At 41.4% G+C, this 23,234-nt stretch overlaps 2 protein-coding genes across 4 annotated transcripts in view; both read left to right on the top strand.

The window, feature by feature from the left end:
* Window positions 1-374: 374 nt before the first annotated feature.
* On the top strand, window positions 375-16,614 carry UBE2J1 (ubiquitin conjugating enzyme E2 J1). The gene is made up of 8 exons (XM_083608429.1): window positions 375-929; window positions 7,495-7,568; window positions 7,983-8,114; window positions 9,019-9,103; window positions 9,626-9,731; window positions 10,306-10,435; window positions 10,865-10,999; window positions 12,607-16,614. Exons 1-8 carry the CDS (start codon window positions 899-901, stop codon window positions 12,868-12,870), a joined length of 957 nt encoding a protein of 318 aa, XP_083464555.1. The 5' UTR covers window positions 375-898; the 3' UTR covers window positions 12,871-16,614.
* The window catches only part of LOC310760213 (gamma-aminobutyric acid receptor subunit rho-2), a gene marked incomplete at its 5' end in the record, with an annotated part of 24,381 nt that continues 16,775 nt past the window's right edge, over window positions 15,629-23,234 (top strand). Inside the window, 2 exons of one of the 3 annotated variants that reach the window (XM_083608389.1) lie at window positions 15,629-15,980; window positions 21,221-21,327. In XM_083608389.1, coding sequence (XP_083464515.1) covers window positions 15,790-15,980; window positions 21,221-21,327 — 298 coding nt within the window. Of the gene's footprint in view, window positions 15,981-21,220; window positions 21,328-23,234 lie in introns of those variants that run through there. The other 2 variants (XM_083608388.1, XM_083608390.1) reach the window with 2 other exon arrangements.

Genomic DNA, 23,234 nt, shown 5'->3' with positions numbered 1-23,234 from the left:
TAATGACAGTCTAGGTAGTGGGAGTAGCAGTGATTATGACCCATCTTCTGGATTAAATTACAATAATTTGGTTTTGAATTTAACAAAACAACTTTTGCAGTGCAATCCTATGATCTCATCGAGGTAACCGAGATTGCAGCTTTTTAGATGCCTTGTCTTAGAACCAGGAAGATGCACAAAGAATGCTTTCCATTTCAAGTCGCAAGGGGGGCAGGCAGGATTGGGAGAAGCAAATTTATAAGGATTATATATATATATATATATATAGAGAGAGAGAGAGAGAGAGAGAGCGCATATCATCACCCTATCTGATTTCATGTCTCGGGAGCCAACATACTTTGGACCGAACTTGTTCAGAGTTGGCTTGGTTGTGTGCGTGCGGGGTGTGTGGGTGCGTCTGCTCCTCTCCCCAATATACTAATGGGTGTAGAGAAGGCTAACCCTCTTAGCGAGTGCTGAGCGGGTAGCTGGGGTTGTGGCAATTACTCCGGATTACTTTACTCCGGATCAGTAAATGGAGGGGTGATGGTCTTTGCTGCGGGTCTAGGGGAGGTGCCGGAGACCTGAACGAAGCGGCAGGGGCAAGCCGAGAGTGGCATCCTGAGGGCCGCCTGCCGCTGCCCCCTTCGGGAAGGCGAAGGAAAGGGGAGGCGGCTCCGTCCTCCTCCGAGTCGCCGCCGCCACGTCAGGGGGAGTTTCCCGGCAGCCTGCGAAGAAACGAAGGGCGGGCGGCTGCCTCCTCCTCCGCCTCCCGCCCCTTCCACGGACTCGCCTCGCCGCCGGCGTTGCTATTCTCCGCCCGGCCGAAGGAACAAGCCTTACGTGGCCCCGGCGAAGTCCGGGAAGGGACGGGCGAAGGAGGGCGGGAGAGGGAAGAGGCTTCGCGGGCGCCGCCGCCATGGAGACTCGCTACAACCTCAAAAGCCCCGGTGAGTTGTGGGGAAGGGGCGGGGGGAGAATTGCGAAGGGATTCATCTTTTTTTTTTTAAGGGAGGGGGTCCAAGACGGTCCTTTCGTGGCCTTCCCTGGGAGATGGCACTGCGGGGGTTGGGATCCACCATCACGCGAGCCCCTGGTTCGGATGCTCGGCTAGGCCAAGGCCACCGGCTTTCTCCCGGGCCTCCTCTGCCCGCTGCCGCAAAGTGCCTGGCAGGAGGAGGGGGGGAAGTAATTTTGCTTTATGTATTGTTATGGTTATGGCCCCTCAGTGGGTGCTCCCCTTGCGCTTCTTCGGCGATGCTTCAGCCCAAGGAAGACGTTTCTCTCGCCTCCTTCAGTTTCGATTCCTCAAGAGGGTGACGAGGAGACGGCTTGGAAAACAGAGGTTATTCGTGTCACTGGGGTGGAGGGAGGGTGGTTGTTGTTGTTTTGTCTTTCAGTTGCTCAGGGTTGGGGGTTGGGGGGGGCATTCCTGCCCCAGTCCAGAGCTGCCCACCCCCAGCTCATCTCTTGTGGCTCCATAAGAATCTTCTGCGTCTATTTTGGATCAAGCATATTTCCGGTTCTTCTGGCACACGTGTACCTAACACTCATCTCCATATAAGCTTGCAGTGTGTGTGTGTGTGTGTGTGTTTTCTTGCTTGAAGGATGCTTGTTCTTAAATTATTATTTTTTAAATCAGGGGATGGGGCAGGAAAAAACTCCACACCATCACACTGTCAGTTCACATGACAAAATTGGTATGCAGGTTGAGTTGCTCTGTTTGTCTTATGGTACATATACAGGAAGCTGTCTTCTACTGAATCAGAACATTGGTCCCATCTAGCTCAGCAGTAGCTACACTGACTGGCAGCTGCTCTGCCAGATTTCAAACAGGGGCCTCTCCCATCCCTACCTAGGGATCTTAGGGATTGAACCAGGAACCTTCTCTGTGCAAAGGAGATGCTAGTCTGTTTAGTTACAGGTGAAAGTTGTTTAACTCTAGCTGCATACACAACACATTTATAGCACCAGTTACAGATAGGTAGCCGTGTTGGTCTGCCATAGTCAAAACAAAAAAAATTTTTTTCTTCCAGTAGCACCTTAAAGACCAACTAAGTTAGTTCTTGGTATGAGCAGCACATTCTCTCCCTGCCCGCCCCCAAATCCTAGGAACTGTAGTTCATTAAGGTTGCTAAGAATGACAGCTCTCTGAGGTGTGTACACAGCCTCAGTTCACGTGTAATTTTGCCAGTGCAGTGTTATGAAAAGCTGTTTGAGCAGAGACATGGTAAATGAACACCTGAAGAAACAATCACAAGATCACTTAAGTATGTGGCAACCGCTATAGTCACAATTGATGTTGATAATGTGGAATTTGGTCAGACTCCAGCAGTGGTTGCCAGCCTTTTTGAGCCTGTGGACACATTTGCAGACTTGAGAAACTGTTATGGGCACCACACATGCACCACAACCATACAGAAACATGTGCACTCATACTCTCCCCACCCCATCCCACTCCCGACAGCAATTAGGCTTGAAAAAATGTTTTAACTCCCCCTTCCTCTAAGTCTAATTGGGGGGAAGCAATCTTCCTGGAGAGTGCAGCTGGCAAGGCAAGAGTTAATTGTCCCTCCCCAGCTTCAAGATCATGTCAAGTCATGACTAGACTTGAAAAAGGCATTCTGTTGACTATAATAGAATATATATTTCAAGTGAAATTGCAACAGGGATGGGGATTTAGCATGGGGGTCCATACTTGTGGAGGGTTTACAGTGGTGCCCCGCAAGACGAATGCCTCGCAAGGCGGAAAACTCGCTAGAAGAAAGAGTTTTCCGTTTTGGAGGTGCTTCGCAAAACGAATTTCCTATGGGCTTGCTTCGCAAGACGAAAATGTCTTGCGAGTTCCTGCGGGTTTTTTTCCCTCCCCCCCCTTTTTCTAAGCTGCTAAAAGCCGCTAATAGTGCTAATCCGCTAATCCGTCAATGGGCTTGCTTCGCAAGACGAAAAAACCACCAGACGAAGAGACTCGCAGAACGGATTCTTTTCGTCTTGTGAGGCACCACTGTATTCTTCTTTCCCCAATTATAAAGGCCCCCCAATAAGAAAAATTTGGTGGGGGAACCTGGACCTTGTAGGCACTGGCAAAGGCTTCTGCAGGTGCACCCATGAGTTCAATGATGGTGACTCATGCTCTAGTGTATTACATAATGGATACATTGTGAATACTGAAGCTCCACACAATGGACACAACTAATTGCAACCTGGAAAGTAGCCATTTTGAAACTTTATTTATGTACTTCTAGTACAAGATGTAGTACATTTTGATTTGCTAAATATTACCTGGCCAACATGGAAGTGGGAAGATTTTGAGTAGAAAACCATCCAAAGGGAAAGAGAGATGAACCTCCTATATCCATCCACTTGTTTGTCTTTCCCTTAGATTGCAGCCTTTATGACTGTATTTTGTTATAGAAAAAAACTGCAAGGCAAACACATGTGACCAATCATCACATGCAGTTTGGCTAGTGGGCCTTTTGAGCTTGTGGTGGCTGAGGCTTTGGTTAGTATGAGCTGTCTTTGGCTTCCCTGCCATAGGCTCATAGGAAAAGCTGCTGCTCAGCATGTGCTGAGCTCAGATCTGATTAGCTTTTGTACTCAATCCCCACTGTGATTTTTAAGACTGTTTGTGCCTGCATGGAAATAGCTGATATAGACTGAGCTTAGCAGCTGCCGGATTTCACATGAACCTTTGAGCCAAGGTGGTGGTAGGTTCTTTCTAGACTGACTGAAAGAAAAGATTATATGCTGCTACCATAGGCCTAGAATATTGTTTCAAATGAACCCTCTGTTTGGATATCCTTTATGCACTCGCTGCCTTCAGTGTATCCAGTACTTTATGAAGTGTATGTTGCAAGGAAGTCTGCAGTCACACAGTTCTCAAAAGTTCTCAGAACACCCACAATTTGTGGTAGCATGGAGGACCACAAAGCTTACTTAGATCATGATGCTTTCTGGGTGACAAATGAATGCATTTGAGACATACCTGAAAATGTAGTGGCATTTTGTATCTGAAGTGGGTTTTTAATGTTTAGTATACTAGAGGTAGGGAACCTTGACTGACTTAAGGTCATTACTTTCAGTGGGTCTACTCTGAATAAGACATGATTGGATGCAACATTCTGGTGTCCGGAAGACAGTGGGTGTTGCTAGATGCAAGAGTGGGCAAAGCAAGGGATGTGATTCTTAACTTTGTACAGTAGGCTGCATTCCATTCACAAAACAGTCAGAAATTTCTACTCATGCAATTCTCCTCATCCTTCATCCAGGCATGAGGCAGTATCACAGCTCACAGACACATTCCAGCCATGCGAAAGCTCTCAAAGAGAGTGCAGAGCAGTGGTGACTGTGGCCTGGGGAGAGTCCTGAGAACTGGACAGAGAGGCCTGGTGGGTCACATTCAGCCTCTTGCCAGAAATGTTGGAAGTACCTAAGTACAATTTTTTTAAAAAAACGAACCCTTCTGCAATACAGTCTTCACAGTCAGTGCTCATTCCTCTACATGGTTCTCTGCATTTAATATACCCTACACAGTTACCAAGGAATAAGTCCTGCACTGAAGGCAGCCCTGTTTAGGGAAGCTTTTAATGTTTAACAGACTATTGTATTTTAATATTTTGTTGGAAGCTGCCCTGGGGAAACCCAGCCAGATGGGTGGGGTATAAATAATAAATTATTATTATTGTTATCATTATTATTAAACACAATTCTGAGTAATTGCACAGAGGATTTCTTTGTGACTAGCTCCAGAGTAGACACTATACAAAGTAGAATGCAAAGTTGCATTCTTGTCTTTCACAGTTCAGATGTGATTAGGCACATCACTTTTCATACATATAGATGACTTTTTAAAGGATAGCTCAGTGCAAATATCTTCCTTGCCCCCGGCAATTAATTGGAATTGTTTTCTTCCCCTGTATACTCAACTCAGTCAAGGTAGGACAGAAGAATGAAAGAACGGAACATTTCAAGGGAGATGCAAGAATAGAGACAAAGAGTAGACATACTTTTTTTAAAGCTGAATATAAATTTCATGCCTGCAAGTCATAAGAGTATTAGTCAAAGTCACTATTGAATAAATATATTTCAGGATTATTTTGCAGATTTATAGAAATATGTATACTATACTTTGTTTCAGGCTTAAGATGGTGATAAAGGAAGATATTGCAGACTTAATTAGATTAGAACTATATTAGGTTACACTGAAGCCTGCTGGGACAAAGAAGCAATAAATGATGGCAGCCACTTTGGAAATACAAAACTGCACTTAAATCTTGACTCACTAATCCCTTCAGAGTCAGAGATGAGAAGCAAAGAAAAACATGTGTCCTTGTGTTTAATAAATAAAATAATAAGAAATTTGTCTCTGTTTATACATATACACTGCATTAAACAGTCTGATAGGTAAATGGCCCAATGCTTGCTTAAGATTTTTTTTTCTCCACAAGAATAATAAAAGTATTCTTTACTGCGTATTTTTAAAATCATGATACTGTTTTGGCATTGTGGGCATGTCATCTGCTAGAGGGGTCTAAAGGTAAAGGGACCCCTGACAATTAAGTCCAGTTGCGAACAACTCTGGGGTTGTGGAGCTCATCTCGCTTTACAGGCCGAGGGGGCTGGTGTTCATCCGCTCTGCATACAGTTTTTCCGGGTCATGTGGCCAGCATGACTAAGCCGCTTCTGGCGAACCAGAGCAGCGCACGGAAACACTGTTTACCTTCCCGCTGGAGCGGTACCTATTAATCTACTTGCACTTTTTGGTGTGCTTTTGAACTGCTAAATTGGCAGGAGCTGGGACCGAGCAACGGGAGCTCACCGCACCGCGGGGATTCGAGCTGCTGACCTTTTGAACGGCAAGCCCAAGGCTCAGTGGTTTAGACCACAGTGCCACCAGTGTCTAGGGATCTAAGGTGCAGCTAAAATTGCTATCCATCCTGATAGGGTCCTTCTAATCAAATGCTTGCCAATGGTTGGATATAAAAGTACTCCAGTAAATATAATAATGACCAAAATTTGTTTTCAAAGGATTGTCTGAGTCTTTATATTTGTTTAATGTATAATTTTAGGTGGCCTGTTAAATTTCACATTTTGTAATCTATAAAATGAAGGTGAGAATGTTTTTAATCCAGTAGGTGGCAGCCTCCCCTCTGAGGTGAAGTGATGTTCTGATGTTAGCAGTCCAACTTACATAAATCGTGAAAAGCAAAACGGTTCATCAGTATTGCTCAGAAGCTCTTGTCCTTGCCTTGCAACTTCTTTTGCCCTTGCAAAACCTGCTTCTTGCCCTTGCCATTTCAAAAATTATTATATTAGAAATGTTATTATATACACTTATTTTAGTAGTAACTGGGTCTGGTGAATTGCATACTAAATCAGTGGCGCATGTCTACATGAATATGTGTTTGAAACAGGGGCATTAAATTAGAATCAAGATAAATCTGATGGATAATTATGGTTAAGATCCATACAACTTAGTTTGGTGTTCTACGCTTCCATCAGATTTTTTTTCAGGCCTCTTATTGCAGCCCCTCATTCCCACCCCTTTCTGTGAAAAGCTGCTGCTGAAGGTCAGCCATTTGGCATAACATTTGAACTCAGACTAAAGGAGATATCAACAATCCCTTTATGCATAGATCCTCTTTAAGCACATGGCTTTTTAGATCCCGGACAATTGCTTTGTTTTCTGTCACTTTGTACTGGCTATGTAACCTACTTTGATTTTACAAATGTACTTGGAAGCACCTTTCTCCTTAAAAAAAAAAATCTTCCTTTGAGATACATACAAATATATTTACTGAAATAACAAACCTTCACATTTCTTCAGTTTTTCTCCTTTTTCAGATGGGTGACTGGACTTCAAAACACCTATTCTGTCTTACTGCCTTTTAATTGATATATTCTATAATTTCTTGCTACATTAAAACTTCATGTCTTGTTTTGCTGTTCCCTTTTCCACCCCAGCCATCCCAAAGCAGCTGAGGCAGTATCCTCCACCACCTTGGGATGAGCGAGAGGCACGGGTGGGCTGCTTCTCCCTTGGGGAGAAAGAAGCAGCCCGTTCGTGCCTCTCCCCCCCCCCTGCCCCCTGGTCCCGAGGCAGCGGAGGCAGTTTCTGCTGCTGCCTGGAGACAGGCAAGGGGGACTGGTGAGGCTCAGCTGGGGGGCAGGAGTGCTTCTTTGAGCCATCTCACCCCCCAGCTGAGCAAGCCCCATGTCCCACCAGCGTGCTCAAGCCGGATAGACATGGGGCTTGTTGAAGCAGAGGGAAGAACAAGGTGTATTGTGTCTTGGCAATGCAGCTTGTTTCTCCATCTGCAACAGTATGAGGGCAGACCATGATGTTGGTTTCACTCAGCGGTATATCGCTGGTGAAAGCACCACCTCTCCTGAATACCTCCTTCCCCAATACTGGTCCTGAGCAATATATAGATATATCGCCAAGGCCTATCGGCTATAAGTTTTTGATACTGAAATCACTTAATGTGTTTTTTCCTTTCTTTCCTTTTCTTTCAGCTGTAAAACGTTTAATGAAAGAAGCTGCAGAACTGAAGGATCCAACAGACCATTATCATGCACAGCCCTTAGAGGTTAGCATGTGGCCATTCTGATAAATAAATTCACAACAGCAATGCTTACCTTGACCAGTCTCTCTTTCATTGTATTTGCAGTTATTGTGAAAAGCACATTGAGCTGGTTTGACTATAACACTAAGCCCAAACCATGACTTAGCATGAATATGTGAGGGCTCCCAGATCATTGATTTTAATTTGATTTTAATTAATTTTATAATGAATGTTTTTAGAATGTTGGATTATTTTGATTGTTGTTAGCCGCCCTGAGCCCAGCTTCGGCTGGGGAGGGCGGGATATAAATAATTTATTATTATTATTATTATTATTATTATTATTATTATTATTATTATTATTGCCTCTGTTCTCCCCCATCATGTCCTCCTGTTGCTATTATATTCAGTGTATTTCTGTATATTTGGTTGCTTGTAGGACAATCTTTTTGAGTGGCATTTCACTGTCAGAGGTCCTCCAGATTCAGATTTTGATGGTGGAGTTTATCATGGAAGAATAGTACTACCACCAGAGTATCCTATGAAACCACCAAGTATTATTCTCTTAACGGTAAGAATGTTTCTCAGCCATTCATAACAGCATAAGCACTTGGTTAGATCTACATCAGAAATTTGGTCACCTTAAACAATATTTTTTAAAAGGTGTAAGCAAATATAGACCCCTGGTTTTTTGGCCTTTCTCTTTGTATCCAATTAGGCTAACTGGAACTTCACTTCTAGACTTTACGCAGGGAGCATTAGAAAGGTCCCAAGAAAAATGAATTGTGTTCTGTTCTGAAGTCTGTGAGGCATTTTGTTCAGGGTGTTTTGAGAAATGGAATGTTTTAAGTGATTTGGAGAAGGCTAGGCAACAGTAGAATATCCTCAGTACCATTCAGGATTTTTCTCCTGTTTGTTTTGAGAGTTTTAATAGTTACATTAAAAAAAAAAGATTTATGTCCACTAGTCTTCAAAACATCACTACTGTTTTTTGTTCAGTTTACTGTATAACTTAATATTTGAAGCTGTTTTTTATTGCATGCACCAAGAATGCTACATACATCAAAACAAGAAAAATGATTTCCCTCCTTGTGTGAGGTGGGGTGGATGTGTGCCTAATTGTGTTTAGTTGCTATGATTAATAACTGTAGGCTAGGACTGGATTGCCTTGATTCTGGTCAATAAATTAATCTGGAGGAGCATTTTGATGTGACTTAGAGCAGCCTATGTGACTGCAGTTAGTTTCATCAATCTTTGAGAATACTCTGTTCTTTGAGCACGACTAAACCAATTCTGCTATAGCTTAGACATCAAGTTTGTTTTCAGTAACATTCAATTACAGACTGTTGACTGTACAATTGTACGGTATTCCAAAGATACTGTACTCTCTTCAAGCTAGTTGAATCTTGACTTATGAAAATGGTTTGATTTACATAGTTTTATTTTTCTTTATCTTTCTTATGTGCCCATTTAAGGCTAATGGCAGGTTTGAAGTGGGAAAGAAAATTTGCTTAAGCATCTCAGGGCATCATCCTGAAACATGGCAACCATCATGGAGCAGTAAGTATCAGCTATTGTTGGCAGTAAAGGGCCTCAATACACAAGTACAGTGTTACCTCGGTTTAAGAACAGTCCTGTTTACCTGTTTATGAATGATTTGGTTTACAAGCTCCGCAAAACCAGAAGTAGTGCCCTGGTTTGTGAACTTTCACCTTGGTCTAAGAACAGAATCTATTTGGTGGAAGGTAGCAGTGGGAGGCCACATTAGGGAAAGCACGCCTCGGTTTAAGAATGGTTTCGGTTTAAGAAAGGACTTCTGGAACGGATTAAGTTCGTAAACCGAGGTACCAGTGTAAGATCGCTGTGCTACATTCAACAGCAGATCTTTCCTTTTAAATGTTATGTGACATTCCTGCTTCTCTTCAGGCATGTGTTGGACATTGGGGGCAGGATTTAATATATTTTGCATTACCTTGGGCTTATTTTTTTTAAATTACCTGTTACAAATTTGTACGTTAAGTAGTTTTCTCCCCCTCCCCTATTTAGTACTTAACCTGCACCCCTCTTCTTTTTTGATCACAGTAAGAACTGCATTGCTTGCTATTATTGGATTTATGCCAACGAAAGGGGAGGGAGCCATAGGGTCTCTAGACTATACCCCTGAGGAAAGAAGAGCACTTGCTAAGAAGTAAGGGTTTGTTTTTGTGACTAATTTTTTTTATATTTTTATGTTGAATCTTATTTCTGAATGTTATTCCTATGTTCCTCTTCAGTTGGCTAGGTAAATCATATTATTTGCTCAGTGTATAATGCTCAGTATGTTACATTGCATTCATAAGCATATTTACTCAGAAGTTTGTCCCACTTTGCTCAGGATGGTCGCCTTCATTTATTTTGTGCACTCTGTTCTTAGCTTAGAGGACAATCCTATGAATGCTTACACTGAACATCTGGATTTGCCTCTGAATAAACATGCAAAGGATCAGGTGTCAGCTATTCTTATTTTTGCATGTTCTTTATTAAATAAATACTTAAGAGGAAAACATTTAGTCACTTGTGTTTTGTTTACTTACCACAAATATGTTATTGTCAAGAAGGCACCGTGGAGCTAATAGATGGCAAAATTTAATAGCAATTGTGCTGGTAGATCTATGGCGGACGTTATAATTTCATACATGTGTAGATTCATTAAGAATGCTGGATATTTTGATCACTCTTGGTGGTTTAATTAAATTAGTGTATAAACTTTTGTTACTTTCCAGGTCTCAGGATTTCTATTGTGAAGGATGTGGATCACTTATGAAGGAAGCCCTCTTGCCATTAACATCTGGAAGTGCTTCAAGCCAAGCTGACAAAGAGGCTAAGGAACTTGCCAGGCAAATTAGTTTCAAGGTTGTTTAACTATTTGCTGTCCGTCCGTCCCCCCAGTTAATTTGAATAGGACCATACCTAGAGTAGGTTGGTTGGTGCAGCTAGCCAGGTCACAGTTCACTTGGAAAGAATGGAGGCAGCAGTAGTTGCTTGATTATGTGGTGGGTTGGCCATGCTGCTGTATTTATGGCTTCACAGTTTCTTCTGTGGGTTTCAGAATTATTGGTTGTACTGTGCTTTGGCAACCAAATGATGTAAGCATCGCAGCTGAGGTCCAGAATTTCAGGCATAAATTGAGAAGACACTTGCCCTGGAAATAACATTGCACATAATGTGTGTGCACTTGTTTAATTACAGTTGAATAAATATTGCTAGAGAAGATGCATTCTATAACATGCCTGATTAGAGTTTTTAACTGAAGTACCATTTGTGCTGTTTTGTCCTTTTAAGGCTGAAGTTAACTCATCTAGGAAATCAGTTGCTGAACCTGCAGACTTATCAGGATTTAACCACTTGCCCAGTTCACCTGAACACCAACAAGAAAGTACAACTCCAGCATTCCAGGACACCACCCCCAATGAAGTGGTAGGTGTTTCATAAATCTGAGAAAAATGAAGGCAAAGACTTGGAAAATCCAAATAATATTGATAGGCTGTCACTTTAGAGCATTTTTAAAAGCTTATTAGCATTCCAGTAAAACTACTATTGCTGAAGTCCTGTCACCTTCCTTTACTCATCTGTTGCCTTTTGTCACTGCAGATTTACCTGAGAGTAAGTTCCTTTAAATTCAATGAGGTTTATATCTTGATAGACATAAGTAGGCTTTTACTGTGTGTGGCTTTTCAGAGCTGTTGGCCCATAGAAAATCCTTTTCATCAGTTATTTTAGTTCTGACCTTGCTTACTATATTATTTTAACTTTTCTATCAAAATCCAATTTAAACATCTTTGTAAGCTAAGGAGATATATATATAGAGAGAGAGAGAGAGAGAATATCCTGCCTTTTCGAATCTAAATGGTCCTTGTACAGAAGGTAATTTATTTGCAGCAGTGATATGGACTTGCCCCCAGAGCCACACTTGTTTTATCCGTAAGCCTGAGAGACTTATATAAACCAAAGCAAATAGAGGCCCTGCTCTTCAGTGATTTGCAGCTTTTATTCTATTAAATATGCTTATCATGTTCTTTTTTGTTTATAATCTCTCAAGTAAATTTGACTACATAAAGGGCAGTATTAATTCTGACCATTTTAAATAATTGTTTGCTTAATTATGACATATTAATATAGCCAAGAAGAGTGCTTATATAACCCATCCACTTTGGAAGTAACTGAGGCCTGGTATTGTGACAGGGCAGCTGCTTCTATGACTGCTGTGGATGCAATCTAAATTCACCGACAAATTGTAGACAAATCCCAGTTAAGCTTGTGTGTGTGTGGTGTGTGTGTGTGTTTTAAAGGTTGATGGAGCTGCAGATTGGTTTTTAAAAATCCTGTCAAATCGCGTCAGACCATCTGTTGCTTGGTGATGAGTATTTTCCAGCTATTTAGAAATACAGGCATGCTAATATTATGCAGATTTCCCCAACAATTTCCCCTCTGTCAGAGTCTTACAGAGTTTGTGATTTGATTCCTGCCCCCCTGCAAGTTTCATAGTTCTTGAGTATATGGTTTGTCTTCTTAAGCATATCCATTTCACTCACCAGTAATATGAATTGTATTTTGTGCTGAGAAGGGGGGAAAGTCAGTAATAGTTTGATTAACCTCACTTTAGATGACTTTGTTTTCATCTAGCAGCTCACTAGTTTTATTCCATTTGTTGGGTCATCGGAATGAGTGACACACATAAAACAAACTTCCACACTTCACACTATGTCATGGTTCAGCACAGGGATGATCATGTTGGACTCCAACTCCCATCAGCCAGCATGTTCAGTGGTCAAGAGATTATGGGTACAACAGGCTAGCCACTCTTGGTTTAGCACGACATTCCAGTTCATGCACAACCCTGAACCAGTGTGATGTAGTGGGTAGAGGGTTGATCTAGGAACTGGGTGATCAGGGTTCAAATCCCCTTTCACCCATGAAGCTCACTGGGCAGCCTCAGTGAAGTTGCCAAGCTGCATTTTGTTTCCATTCCATTCTGTGTTCCATTCCATTCTATTCTATTAAAGCCAGAATCTTTATTTTTTTAGTCTGAAAATCAGACCAACTCAGCCACCTCAAGTCAAGAACAACATAACCAGCCTGCGTCAAATAATACTTCTATGAGCCCTCGCCAGCGGCGTGCACAGCAGAGAAGGGTGCCGACTTCAACCAACTTCAATCAGGTTCAGCAGCCAAGGGTCAACACAAACCACATGGGCTCAAATGCGCTGATTCTCCTCCTTGTTTTAGCACTGGCAGCTCTTATATTTAGGCGTATATATCTAGCCAATGAGTATATATTTGAATTATGAGTTTTGGTCATTTAAAAAAAACCTGTGACTTGAATTCTTTATTAAAATGTTCTATGTTGGATATGTCATGAGGATTGTTTACATGAAATTACTTTTTGTATTTACTCACTTTATGTCTGAATTTAATGTATCATGAGGTACATTAATATCTGCAAGAAAAGCACACCTTGATATTGGTGTGAACATGGACTATTAATGATTAATACAAACTGAGCATATAACCTGAGAGATGATGTACAGGATATATATCTGCATTAGCAGGATATTTAAGGAGTGAGAGGGCTGAATGCATCACTTGTGAGCTTTGGTGGGTAATTTTAACTGATAGACACATAAAATTGTGGTTTAATGCTATGTGGCAACATAAATAATTATTATTTTCAAGAGTGTCTATAAAAAATTGCCTGAGAAAGAACTTCTTAAATTGAAGTGCAGGTATACTTGCATAGTAAATATTACAAAACTGAGCAAGGAGGGGAAGTTGTTGATATTTTGTAAGTACAAATTCGGGGGGGGGGGGTTTCCCTTAAATTGTAGGGTTTTTATCCTCTGTGAAAAAGAGGGGCCAGAACGTTGTTTGCTTTTCTTTTTAGTTTTAATTTTCCAGAAGTTAGGATAATCTTTTGTGAGGTTTGAATGTCATTTTCTAATATTCAATTGTGTATATTTTGCTTTTTTAAATTTGAAGATCCTGGAAATAGTTATAAATATGTAATATTTACCCAGAGCTTATTGACTGTGACTTATTCCAGAAATATATATAATGCATTGAGCTGATTGTTTTATGGGCCCATCATTTAATGAAAAACTCATTAAAGCATTTTCAAAACCCATAAGCAAAAACAATATATTTTAATCTAACATCATCTATGAAATCTACCTAGTGCCAAAAAAGACCCCTGAAATAGAGTGAAGGCTCAGTATGAGAGGAAGCTCCTTTGTCCAATGAGCTTTCCCAACCACTCCAGCTCACCAAAAGCCACTCCTTTTGTAAGAAATCAATTTCAGCTGATTTGAGACATCTTCGCACACACACCCATACCATGCTGCTCTGGAAGATCTTTCACTTCCAGCAGTGACTATTCAGGATGCAAAGGTGTTGCAGAAGGTAGGCAAGGACAAGAAAATCCCCTGTCCAGGGTATTTCTCTGTATCTTGCCCAGTGTAATTTGCATTTAAAAGTATCATTCTGGGCAGACTCCTGCCTGAGAAAATAAATCTTTCAATGTTTTTCCCCTTGACACAATATGCAACAATTTGTTGTGGGTCCTCACTTGTCTAAACTAATAGTAAACTCAGTTCTCTGAGTGCTGCTCCTTGTGTAGCCAGAGGAACGAAGCAGCAGCCTTGGGGCAGCCCCAGAGTTTGCAGAAGTACAATATACTTTAGTAGGGAAAGCCATAGGAGTGGAATCCTTCCAAAAACAGACCAATGAGGATTAAAGATGCTTGTAAATACAGACATAGGATGCTGGCTGGCTGCTGTAGGAAGGAGGGAATGGAAAACGAGGGTAGGGGGAATAGAATGGACTGGCTTAAAACATGAACACGAGCACACTGTATTGCAATATTTGGTTGTGAGTTCCACTTGTAGTGCTATATACATGCTATAGAATATGCGGCTTTAAAAAATTGCCCTTAGAACAATCAAGATCAAGTTTGGTCCCTGTAATATAACACATAATCTTGGCCTGAGATATGGAGATGCCACATCAAAGTAGAAGCTACACAACTATTAATATTCAAATCTCACGAAGCCAAATTATTTTCTTCCTTGAATTTGCTTATCACATAGAAATGCAAGTGGCACTGCCTGGCTATGCAGCGATTCAAAACAACTCTGACTAAATAACATTTTATTTTGAAAACAAGGGATTGTTAAAGTTGGCATTTAACTTCTCATTTTAATCTCTGAGGTCCTGAGAACTGTTGTAGTAGCTAGGAGTTTGACCCCAGAAATCCGCATTTCAGATGCTATCACGCTGTAATAGCCTTAGGGAAGCCACCACACTCTCCCAGCCTCAGTCACCCATCTGCAATATGTTAATAAAAACTGGACTACCTTATGGAGTTGCCCCAAGGATGACAGAGATAGTGAGTGTATAGAAAGTGTTTGAAAATTAAAGCTCAAAATGTACTGCATAAGCATTATTACCTGCATTCATTATGACCTTTCAGGATCAGAAACCAACTATGAGTGCTCTAAAGACAAACAATTTAAGCCATTTCACTTATTTTGTTAACAATCTAGCATTTTCCTCCTGTTAAAGAAAATGGCACTTGATTTGTTACTTATCAGTTTAAGGTATAGTGCTTTTCAAGCAGACCTCACACAGTAGTTTACAAAAGATTATTTACGAGCATTGATTAAAAATATGATAAAACTGAAAGACTATGATCTTAAAAAGCAGAGTGAACAGACTCTGTTTGCATGCTGGTAGCTCTTTTAGATGGCTAACTTAACTACAAGATCACAAACTCTACAGCAGAGTAACACTAGGCTATGTTTGCTGCATCATGAACATGTAAGCACCTGCCTCTCATTGAAGAATGCTCTCTGTAAGGCACACAGTCTATCCAGCCTCCCTAATAAAAAAACAGAGAGAGATGGTTTTGCACAGTCTGGCAGAGGATTGTGCAATTCTGAGATTAGTGGCTAGAACAAAACTGGCAGATGGAGTTGCATTCTTTTTATCCAATGGCTTTCTGCAAAAGCACTCGTTTAGGACCCAGTGGAAATGTTGCCAGATAGGACTAACTTCTTCATGAGTAATGGCCAATCCCTGAGCAGCAAGGAAAGGAAGAGCTCTGAGTAGGAAGCCCTGGAAAGCAGGTTTAAAATATTAAAGCAGAAAAGCAGTTTTCTTTCTAACAATGATCACACTGATAAATGTGAGATTCTGGAGATGCAGCTGATTCAATGTTTAAACCAGCGTGTACTTACACGGCAGGCGGTTACGGAACTGAAGGACAGTGGAGCAGTGATTCCCACGGAATGCCTTACAATTTTGCAAAACTAATTTTGCTGATCTTTTGTTTGTTCTTCCTTGTGGAGAGCAGAAAGCACAGGAAAAGGAGATGGACAGGACAAGTAGAGCTGCCGCAAATAAGGTAAGGAGTAGCTAAATTTACTGATCACTTCCTCAGTTTTCACTATATATTTTCAACAGGAAAATGCTCAATACGTGTAGTTCTGCTGTATATTGCATGGTGTGCCTGAAAAGTACATGCACTATAACTGCTGGTGTGTGAGAGAGGTAAAACTCTAGTTCCCCGAATAATACTAAATTGCATTACTGCTTTGAGAGCTATTATAATGATTCTTTTTCCAAGAATTTTAAAAGATAATGTGATTATGGAATAGATTCTCAGACATGAACATTAAATATTGAAATTGCATCAACTGCTCTGTTACTTCAAAACAACCCGTAGGGCTGCTTTTTATCTTGACCAAAGCCTATTGTAGATCTGAAGGTATAAAATATAAGACATAAAATATACTTCTCTAAATATCTTGCCTGTATCAGTTTCAGGATGTGCTCCCTGAAATCATGCATGTCTACTCAGAGAGAAGAACTCTTAGTTCAGTGGTTCTTATTACTAAATAGATGTGCAGAGGATTACAGCTTTTCTGTTTTATTTGTTTGGTGTTGGGCTTGTTGTTTTGTTGGTTAAACATCTATTTTTCTTTATGTATAAATGCCTACTACTCATATTTATAAATTCTACCTTTTGTTGTTTCAAATTATTTGGTGAGCCTCACTTTTTTTTTAGTACTGTAAGCATGTACCAAACAGCTAAAAGGTCTTAGTAAAGTTTTATCAGATTTAATATCATAGAGCATGGTGAATGGTTTATATGAGAAAAAGATAATCTCCCCCAAACTGCTAAGCAACCCCAAGTATATATTATCCATTTTTATACTGAGTTATGTCATCCAGTGAACCGCATCTTACAGGACCATTTGCCTGGTTAAGACCTTATAAACAAAGTTGGGTTAATCCGTCTTATTAAATGGAAACACTGTGACCTTCATCTTTTTATTAGTTGTGTTTTCTTCAGCCTGACACTGTGAACTTAGAGCATGTTGCTCTCAAGCTTTGCACATGAAGTGATTACTAACTTCGTCCCACTGGGTAAGAGATTCACAATGGATGAGCTGATTTATTTTATTGGACTGCCATTGTTGGTGGAAGATTACATTCTCTCCAGCAAAACTAGTTCACCTCATGTTACTGGCCTCATTCTCTTGCCTTCCTGTGACATTTACAGTCCAAATCTTTACTGTGCAAGTAATTGGGAATGTTGTTGATTACAAAGACTGATCAATTCTTTGCTGTTTAGGAAAGAATTTAAGACAGCATTTATACCCTGTTTTTCAAAGGGGAAAAAAGCCTTCACAAAGCAGCTTGTTAATAATTCAGATTCGAAATGTTACAACATGGTGCAATCCTCCAAGCAGGGTCCATTGTTTTTAGATGGACTTACACAGAGGTCCCATCAACCTCTGCTTAACTCAATGATGCACTGCTTGCTTGACTTTCACCCTTTATATTAAAAGTTGCAGGACCATACTTATCCATACAGGTCCCCAGGAAGGGCCTACAGATGCATAAATGGGCACGGGATTCTTGTTCATAGTTTTGCACAATTTAAGGTTCCTAAGAGCTGAGTCCTCAGTACATTTTTCTTTTTATGGAGGAATACCTTTTGGTGTGAAACAACATCTACCCTTTGCAGAATTTTAAAAATGAGAATAAACAGCTTTAACATACCATTTATATGTGGGATTGTGCATATTGTTTAATATCATTCATTCAACTATCAGAAACGAAATAACATGGTCAGGGATGAGAGTTCTAGTCCCATCAGCACCTGGAGCACCACAACTTCTCCAGCCGTGCTGCAAATAATGTATAATAATAATAATAATAATAATAATAATAATAATATATTTGTACCCTGGCTATCTGACTGGGTTGCCCCAGCCACTCTGGGTGTCTTCCAACAAAACATACCGTATTTTTCGCTCTATAACACGCACCCAACCATAACACGCACGTAGTTTTTAGAGGAGGAAAATCCGTAGGCATGCCACCCATAGGCATTCCCTCCATAACACGCACAGACATTTCCCCTTACTTTCTAGGAGGAAAAAAGTGAGTGTTATGGTGCAAAAAATACGGTAATTAAAAAATCAAATGTTAAAAACTTCCATATACAGGACTGCATTCAGATGTCTTCTAAAAGTTGTATAGTTATTTATCTCCCTGACATCTGATGGGAGGGCATTCCGCAAGGCAGGCGCCACTACTGAGAAGGCTCTCTGCCTGGTTCCCTCTCACTTCACTTCTTGCAGTGAGGGAACCACCAGAAGGCCCTTGGAGCTGGACCTCAGTGTCCAGGCTGAATGATGGGGGTGGAGGGGTTCCTTTGGCTGTATAGCACTGAGGCCGTTTATGGCTTTAAAGATCAGCACAAACACTTTGAATTGTGCTCAAAAATGTACTGGGAGCCAGCAAAGATAGGTGGTTAACTCTCACTTCAAACACTGGCAATTGGACAACATCAGCATCCTCCACCACAATTTAGGACAGCAGAGACTGGCTTAGGAGGTGCAGGGCAGGTCGTGTGGCACATGTAGCTCTGTCCAACACCTCGGCGTCACTGACTGTCAGCAACTGCTACCTGAGGTGGCTGCCACACACTGCCCAGCAGTAGGGCCAGCTCTTTTCTGGATTTTTGACCTACTCTCTGGGCAGAAGCATCCAAGAGAGACCAAGGTTTCCTCAAAGACCCCTTCTTCCGCATGAAGGGAGATCATGCCATAGAAGGAAGGAGCCAATTTGGAGACCTGGTTGTGGCTTTGTAAGTGGCATTGGGAATGCCCCAGATGGCAGACTCTGATTAATTGGAACTCTATTTTTAATCTGCTATCAAGCTGTTAATCGATTAATGCTTTCTGCTTCAACAAATAATGGCATTATTTCATATGGCAGTGGGCTTCATAAAATCTTCCTTTCCCTATCCTTCCAACATTTCTCAGATTAAAAGTATTGTGCTTGTTTTATACTGTTTGTAGCTCTTCGTCATTGTGGGGCGCAGAAGTGGAATAAACCAGTTTTTTGTGAGACCTGTCAGCACACAGATTTTAGCAATTAGTAGCTTTAAAAAATACATTGTTGTTTTTTAACCCATAACCACTTTTGCTTTAACATTTAGAAGGCACAATTTCATTTAACATTTAGAAAGCACTAGGAAAACATTTTCTCAGTGTACTAAACAAATACAACTCCTAATCATTATAATTGTTCACAATTTCAAACATAAGCTTACTTACTAGTGAAGCCCTACTAAATAAGTACAGTTAAGGTGCACACTGTGGAAGAAGAAACATAATGTTGGAGCATTCAGATTAATGCTAGCTGTGCCCTTTTACTGCCTCAAACAACAAGCATATGGGAGGAATTGGATGGTCATATTGAGTGGGTGGGTTGTAGCCAAGGGATTAGAGGTGGGGGCTTTTAAATGAAGACATTGCTTCTTCCTCCAAGACCTCCATCATCTCTCTGTATTCAATTAAGATTGTTGTCACTTTGCATGTTATATAGATGGCAGGAATCACTCCTTTCCTGCTGTAGTGATTCTCTTCAACTGATCCAGAAAGCCCTCTCCAACTTCTGTGATCATAACCTCACTCTCCAATCTTGTTCATTCTTTGCACTGGCTCCCTATTAGTCTTTAACATCAGGTTCAAAAATGTCTCCTCTTCTTCAGGCCTTCTCACCCCTTGCCTATATGCAGAATACACATTCTATCCAGCATTTTGACCACATCAGCAAGGCTGAGAGGGGGGGTCTTGTCATCTGGGCATCCCAGGACCTCCATACAAACTGTCCAAGCTTGCACACCCTGGGGAGGCCACTTTGGTGCTGCAAACACAGCACTTTTACTTCACCTCCGGAGGCACACTCCATTGCCTCTTGCGTCTCAAGACAGACGGGTGCCAATAACAACCTCAGATGCTCTACTCATATATAAAGACAACACTATAGTAGTCGTGAGTGTGCTAAGCTCTGCACCACAGTCTCAAATCACTCTCCACAAGTTGGAGGGCAAGCATGGAATGTCCTCCATGCACAACTGAGAATTCTGGAAGAATAGGGCTCTAAATTGTTCTGGGAGCTTCCATGAATGCCTGAGGCTCCCTGCTTCAGAAGTTTGCGATCTGGTTAACGGGAGCCAACAAAGGGAGCTTAGTGTGCTAATCCATGATTTCCCCACTGGCATGTTGCTTTGCACATTGGATAGAACCCCTGGCAGTGTTTGTGACAAGGATATACAGCCCCAAATGGCATCTCCCAGGGCAACCAATCCCCACTCCCCACTGTAATGTTTGGCGGTAGTACACTACTAATGAAGACTGGGGCCACCATTTTGTGAGTCTCCACACTCCTGCTTTCTGTTCTTAGATGGGCATGGGGTATGATGTGGCGGAGACCTTCACCTGTTGAGCTGGAGGATGTGTTACTTAACTCACAAATATGGCTGTCCCACAAAGGCTTACAGTGTACTAGCCTCGTTCCATATTATGAATACTTCAAAATGTTAGAAATCAATCACTATTAAGAAGCTATTTAGGGCTGCACAAGTTTGGACCAAACTCAATGATCTCCCATCAGTCTCAGCTAGCAAATTTATCTGTTTCTGACTGTAGCAGTAGTGTGTACAACTTTGCAGATCTCACTGCTAGAGCAAAGGGCTCTTGGGTCTTAATTTATTCTAATCCCCCCTCTTAAATCAGTAGTGATTAGAAAACGAGACATTTTCCTCTTACCTAACTGACCCCTGTATACCTTTAGCTGGACTATAATTAAATTTCCACATATGTATGTTATATTCACTTTTATATCAAGAGGTTGCTCTTTTTGCTACTATGCTAGTTAACTATAAGGTCACTTCCATTCAACCTGTTTACTGAGGATTCAACCTGAATAGTTTGCACAAGCGTTGCAGGGAGGCTATGTCGCACTGAGTCAAGCAGTGATTGTTCCACAGTTTCCAGAGCATTTCCCATACACTTTCCTTGCCACAAAAAATCTGTTCTTTTTTAAGTGGACATTTTGTGCAAGAACACCAAATTCACTTTTATCGTTCAAACTAAATTTGTTGGCATGCGCTTAAATCCCACCCGCAAAATAGTGACAGTCTGAAAGTACTTCAACTTCCATTGTAATATCCAAGTTATATAGAATTTCAGTACTATTATTATTATTATTATTATTATTATTATTATTATTATTATTTTGGATGACTAGGCGTGACAGTTGGTTCTTTGCTTTCCATTTTAGTCACATATATAAGAAGAACCACGACATGACCAAAACTCGGACAGGAAAAAGTGAACAGCTCCTGAGGGTAGATGACCATGATTTCACCATGAGACCAGCCTTTGGAGGTAACTGGAAGGGTGTTGCAAATTCATCCCCACAAAAAATGGTGGGAACGGCATTGTGGGGACTCACTGAGTTCAAGTCTCCAGTATTGATGATTGATCCTCTTTGCACAAGTAGTTGTTATTATTATTATTATTATTATTAGTAGTAGTAGTAGTAGTAGTAGTAGTAGTAGTATTATATCCGGCCCATCTGGGCGGCTTCCAGTACATACAAAAACATAATAAAACGTCAGACCTATAAATGTGGTGAAGAAGCACATGCTCCTGCCCCATAGATTTTGCTGAAAATATTCACTGCCTTTTCTAAGCTGCACAATTTATACCTGTAACCCAGAAAGCATGTTAGTGGCAGATGCAGTATGCAAGCACCGAGCTGAATTTAACTGTAGGCATGCACACAAAGAAACTTTGACAGGAGTTATGGAATTACCATCTAATTTGTGTCAGCAGCTCAGTGTGTTTACCTAAGTGATTGGGTCACAGCTCTTAGGATGTACCTCTTGGGTCTCATCGCTACTGTTGTTTAATGTGTAGTTTCCTGTACCTCAATTAATTCTCCATTGTCCATATGATGCACTCCTCTAAATCACTGCCTTGCCATACTTTCCCCTCCCTCAATCTGGATTTTGTTATACCAGGGATACTCTGAAAAGGAGACGGTATGAGAAAATTCGGACTAAAGGGGAGGAAAGTGGTGGGAAGGCATTGATTCAATAATAATAATAATAATAATAATAATAATAATAATAATAATAATAATTTATTTATACCCCGCCCATCTGGCTGGGCTTCCCCAGCCACTCTGGGCTGCTTCCAAAAGAATATTAAAATACTATGATACATCAAACATTAAAAGCTTCCCTAAACAGGGCTGCCTTCAGATGTCTTCTAAAAGTCTGGTAGCTGTTGTTCTCTTTGACATCTGGTGGGAGGGCGTTCCACAGAGAGGGCGCCACTACCGAGAAGGCCCTCTGCCTGGTTCCCTGTAACTTGGCTTCTCGCAGTGAGGGAACCGCCAGAAGGCCCTCGGCGCTGGACCTCAGTGTCCGGGTAGAACGATGGGGTTGGAGACGCTCCTTCAGGTATACTGGACCAAGGCCATTTAGGGCTTTAAAGGTCAGCACCAGCACCAATTGTGCTCGGAAACGTACTGGGAGCCAATGTAGGTCTTTCAAGACCGGTATTATATGGTCTCGGCGGCCGCTCCCAGTCACCAGTCTGGCTGCTGCGTTCTAGATTAGTTGTAGTTTCCGGGTCACCTTCAAAGGTAGCCCCACGTAGAGCGCATTGCAGTAGTCCAAGCGGGAGATAACCAGAGCATGCACCACTCTGGCGAGGCAGTCCACAGGCAGATAGGGTCTCAGCCTACGTACCAGATGGAGCTGGTACACAGCTGCCCTGGACACGGATTTAACCTGTGCCTCCATGGACAGCTGTGAGTCCAAAATGACTCCCAGGCTGTGCACCTGGTCCTTCAGGGGCACAGTTACCCCATTCTCTTTGTGGAGAATATGACATGGACAATGGAAAATGAATGAATGCTGTTTTATTGCTATGGCCGATGGCTGATGCAAATAAAGATTCATTCATGGAGTTACAGGAAGCTTAGTGTCCACATTAAACAGCAGTATAGATGGGCCTTTGTCTCAGTTTGGCATGTCCAACACATCCCACCATACAGGATATATGGGTCCCATATGAATATATACCTAAAATCTTCTCTGTTCACCTCATGTATCTGATTTCTCCTTTCCTTGCATGTGGCAGAGCCTTTTCCTGTCCTAATATGAGAGCACATTTGATTTGACCCTTTCAGAGTCATCTCAGTGCCAATGACCTTGTCAGAGCTAGCAGATGTTCAGGTATTATTTACTACAAATATTAATATCTAAAGATTATGTAAATGT

Source organism: Podarcis filfolensis (assembly GCF_964270895.1).
Source record: "Podarcis filfolensis genome assembly, chromosome: 3".
Lineage (NCBI taxonomy): Eukaryota > Metazoa > Chordata > Lepidosauria > Squamata > Lacertidae > Podarcis > Podarcis filfolensis.
This window is presented reverse-complemented; position numbering and strand designations above follow the sequence as displayed.

Excerpts from the sequence above, each read along its gene's own strand:
- UBE2J1 (XM_083608429.1), top strand. The coding sequence starts at position 899 with ATGGAGACTCGCTACAACCTCAAAAGCCCCG. Across the intron at positions 930-7,494 it reads CTACAACCTCAAAAGCCCCG|CTGTAAAACGTTTAATGAAA; the intron begins GTGAGTTGTGGG and ends CTTTTCTTTCAG. Across the intron at positions 10,436-10,864 it reads CCAGGCAAATTAGTTTCAAG|GCTGAAGTTAACTCATCTAG; the intron begins GTTGTTTAACTA and ends TGTCCTTTTAAG.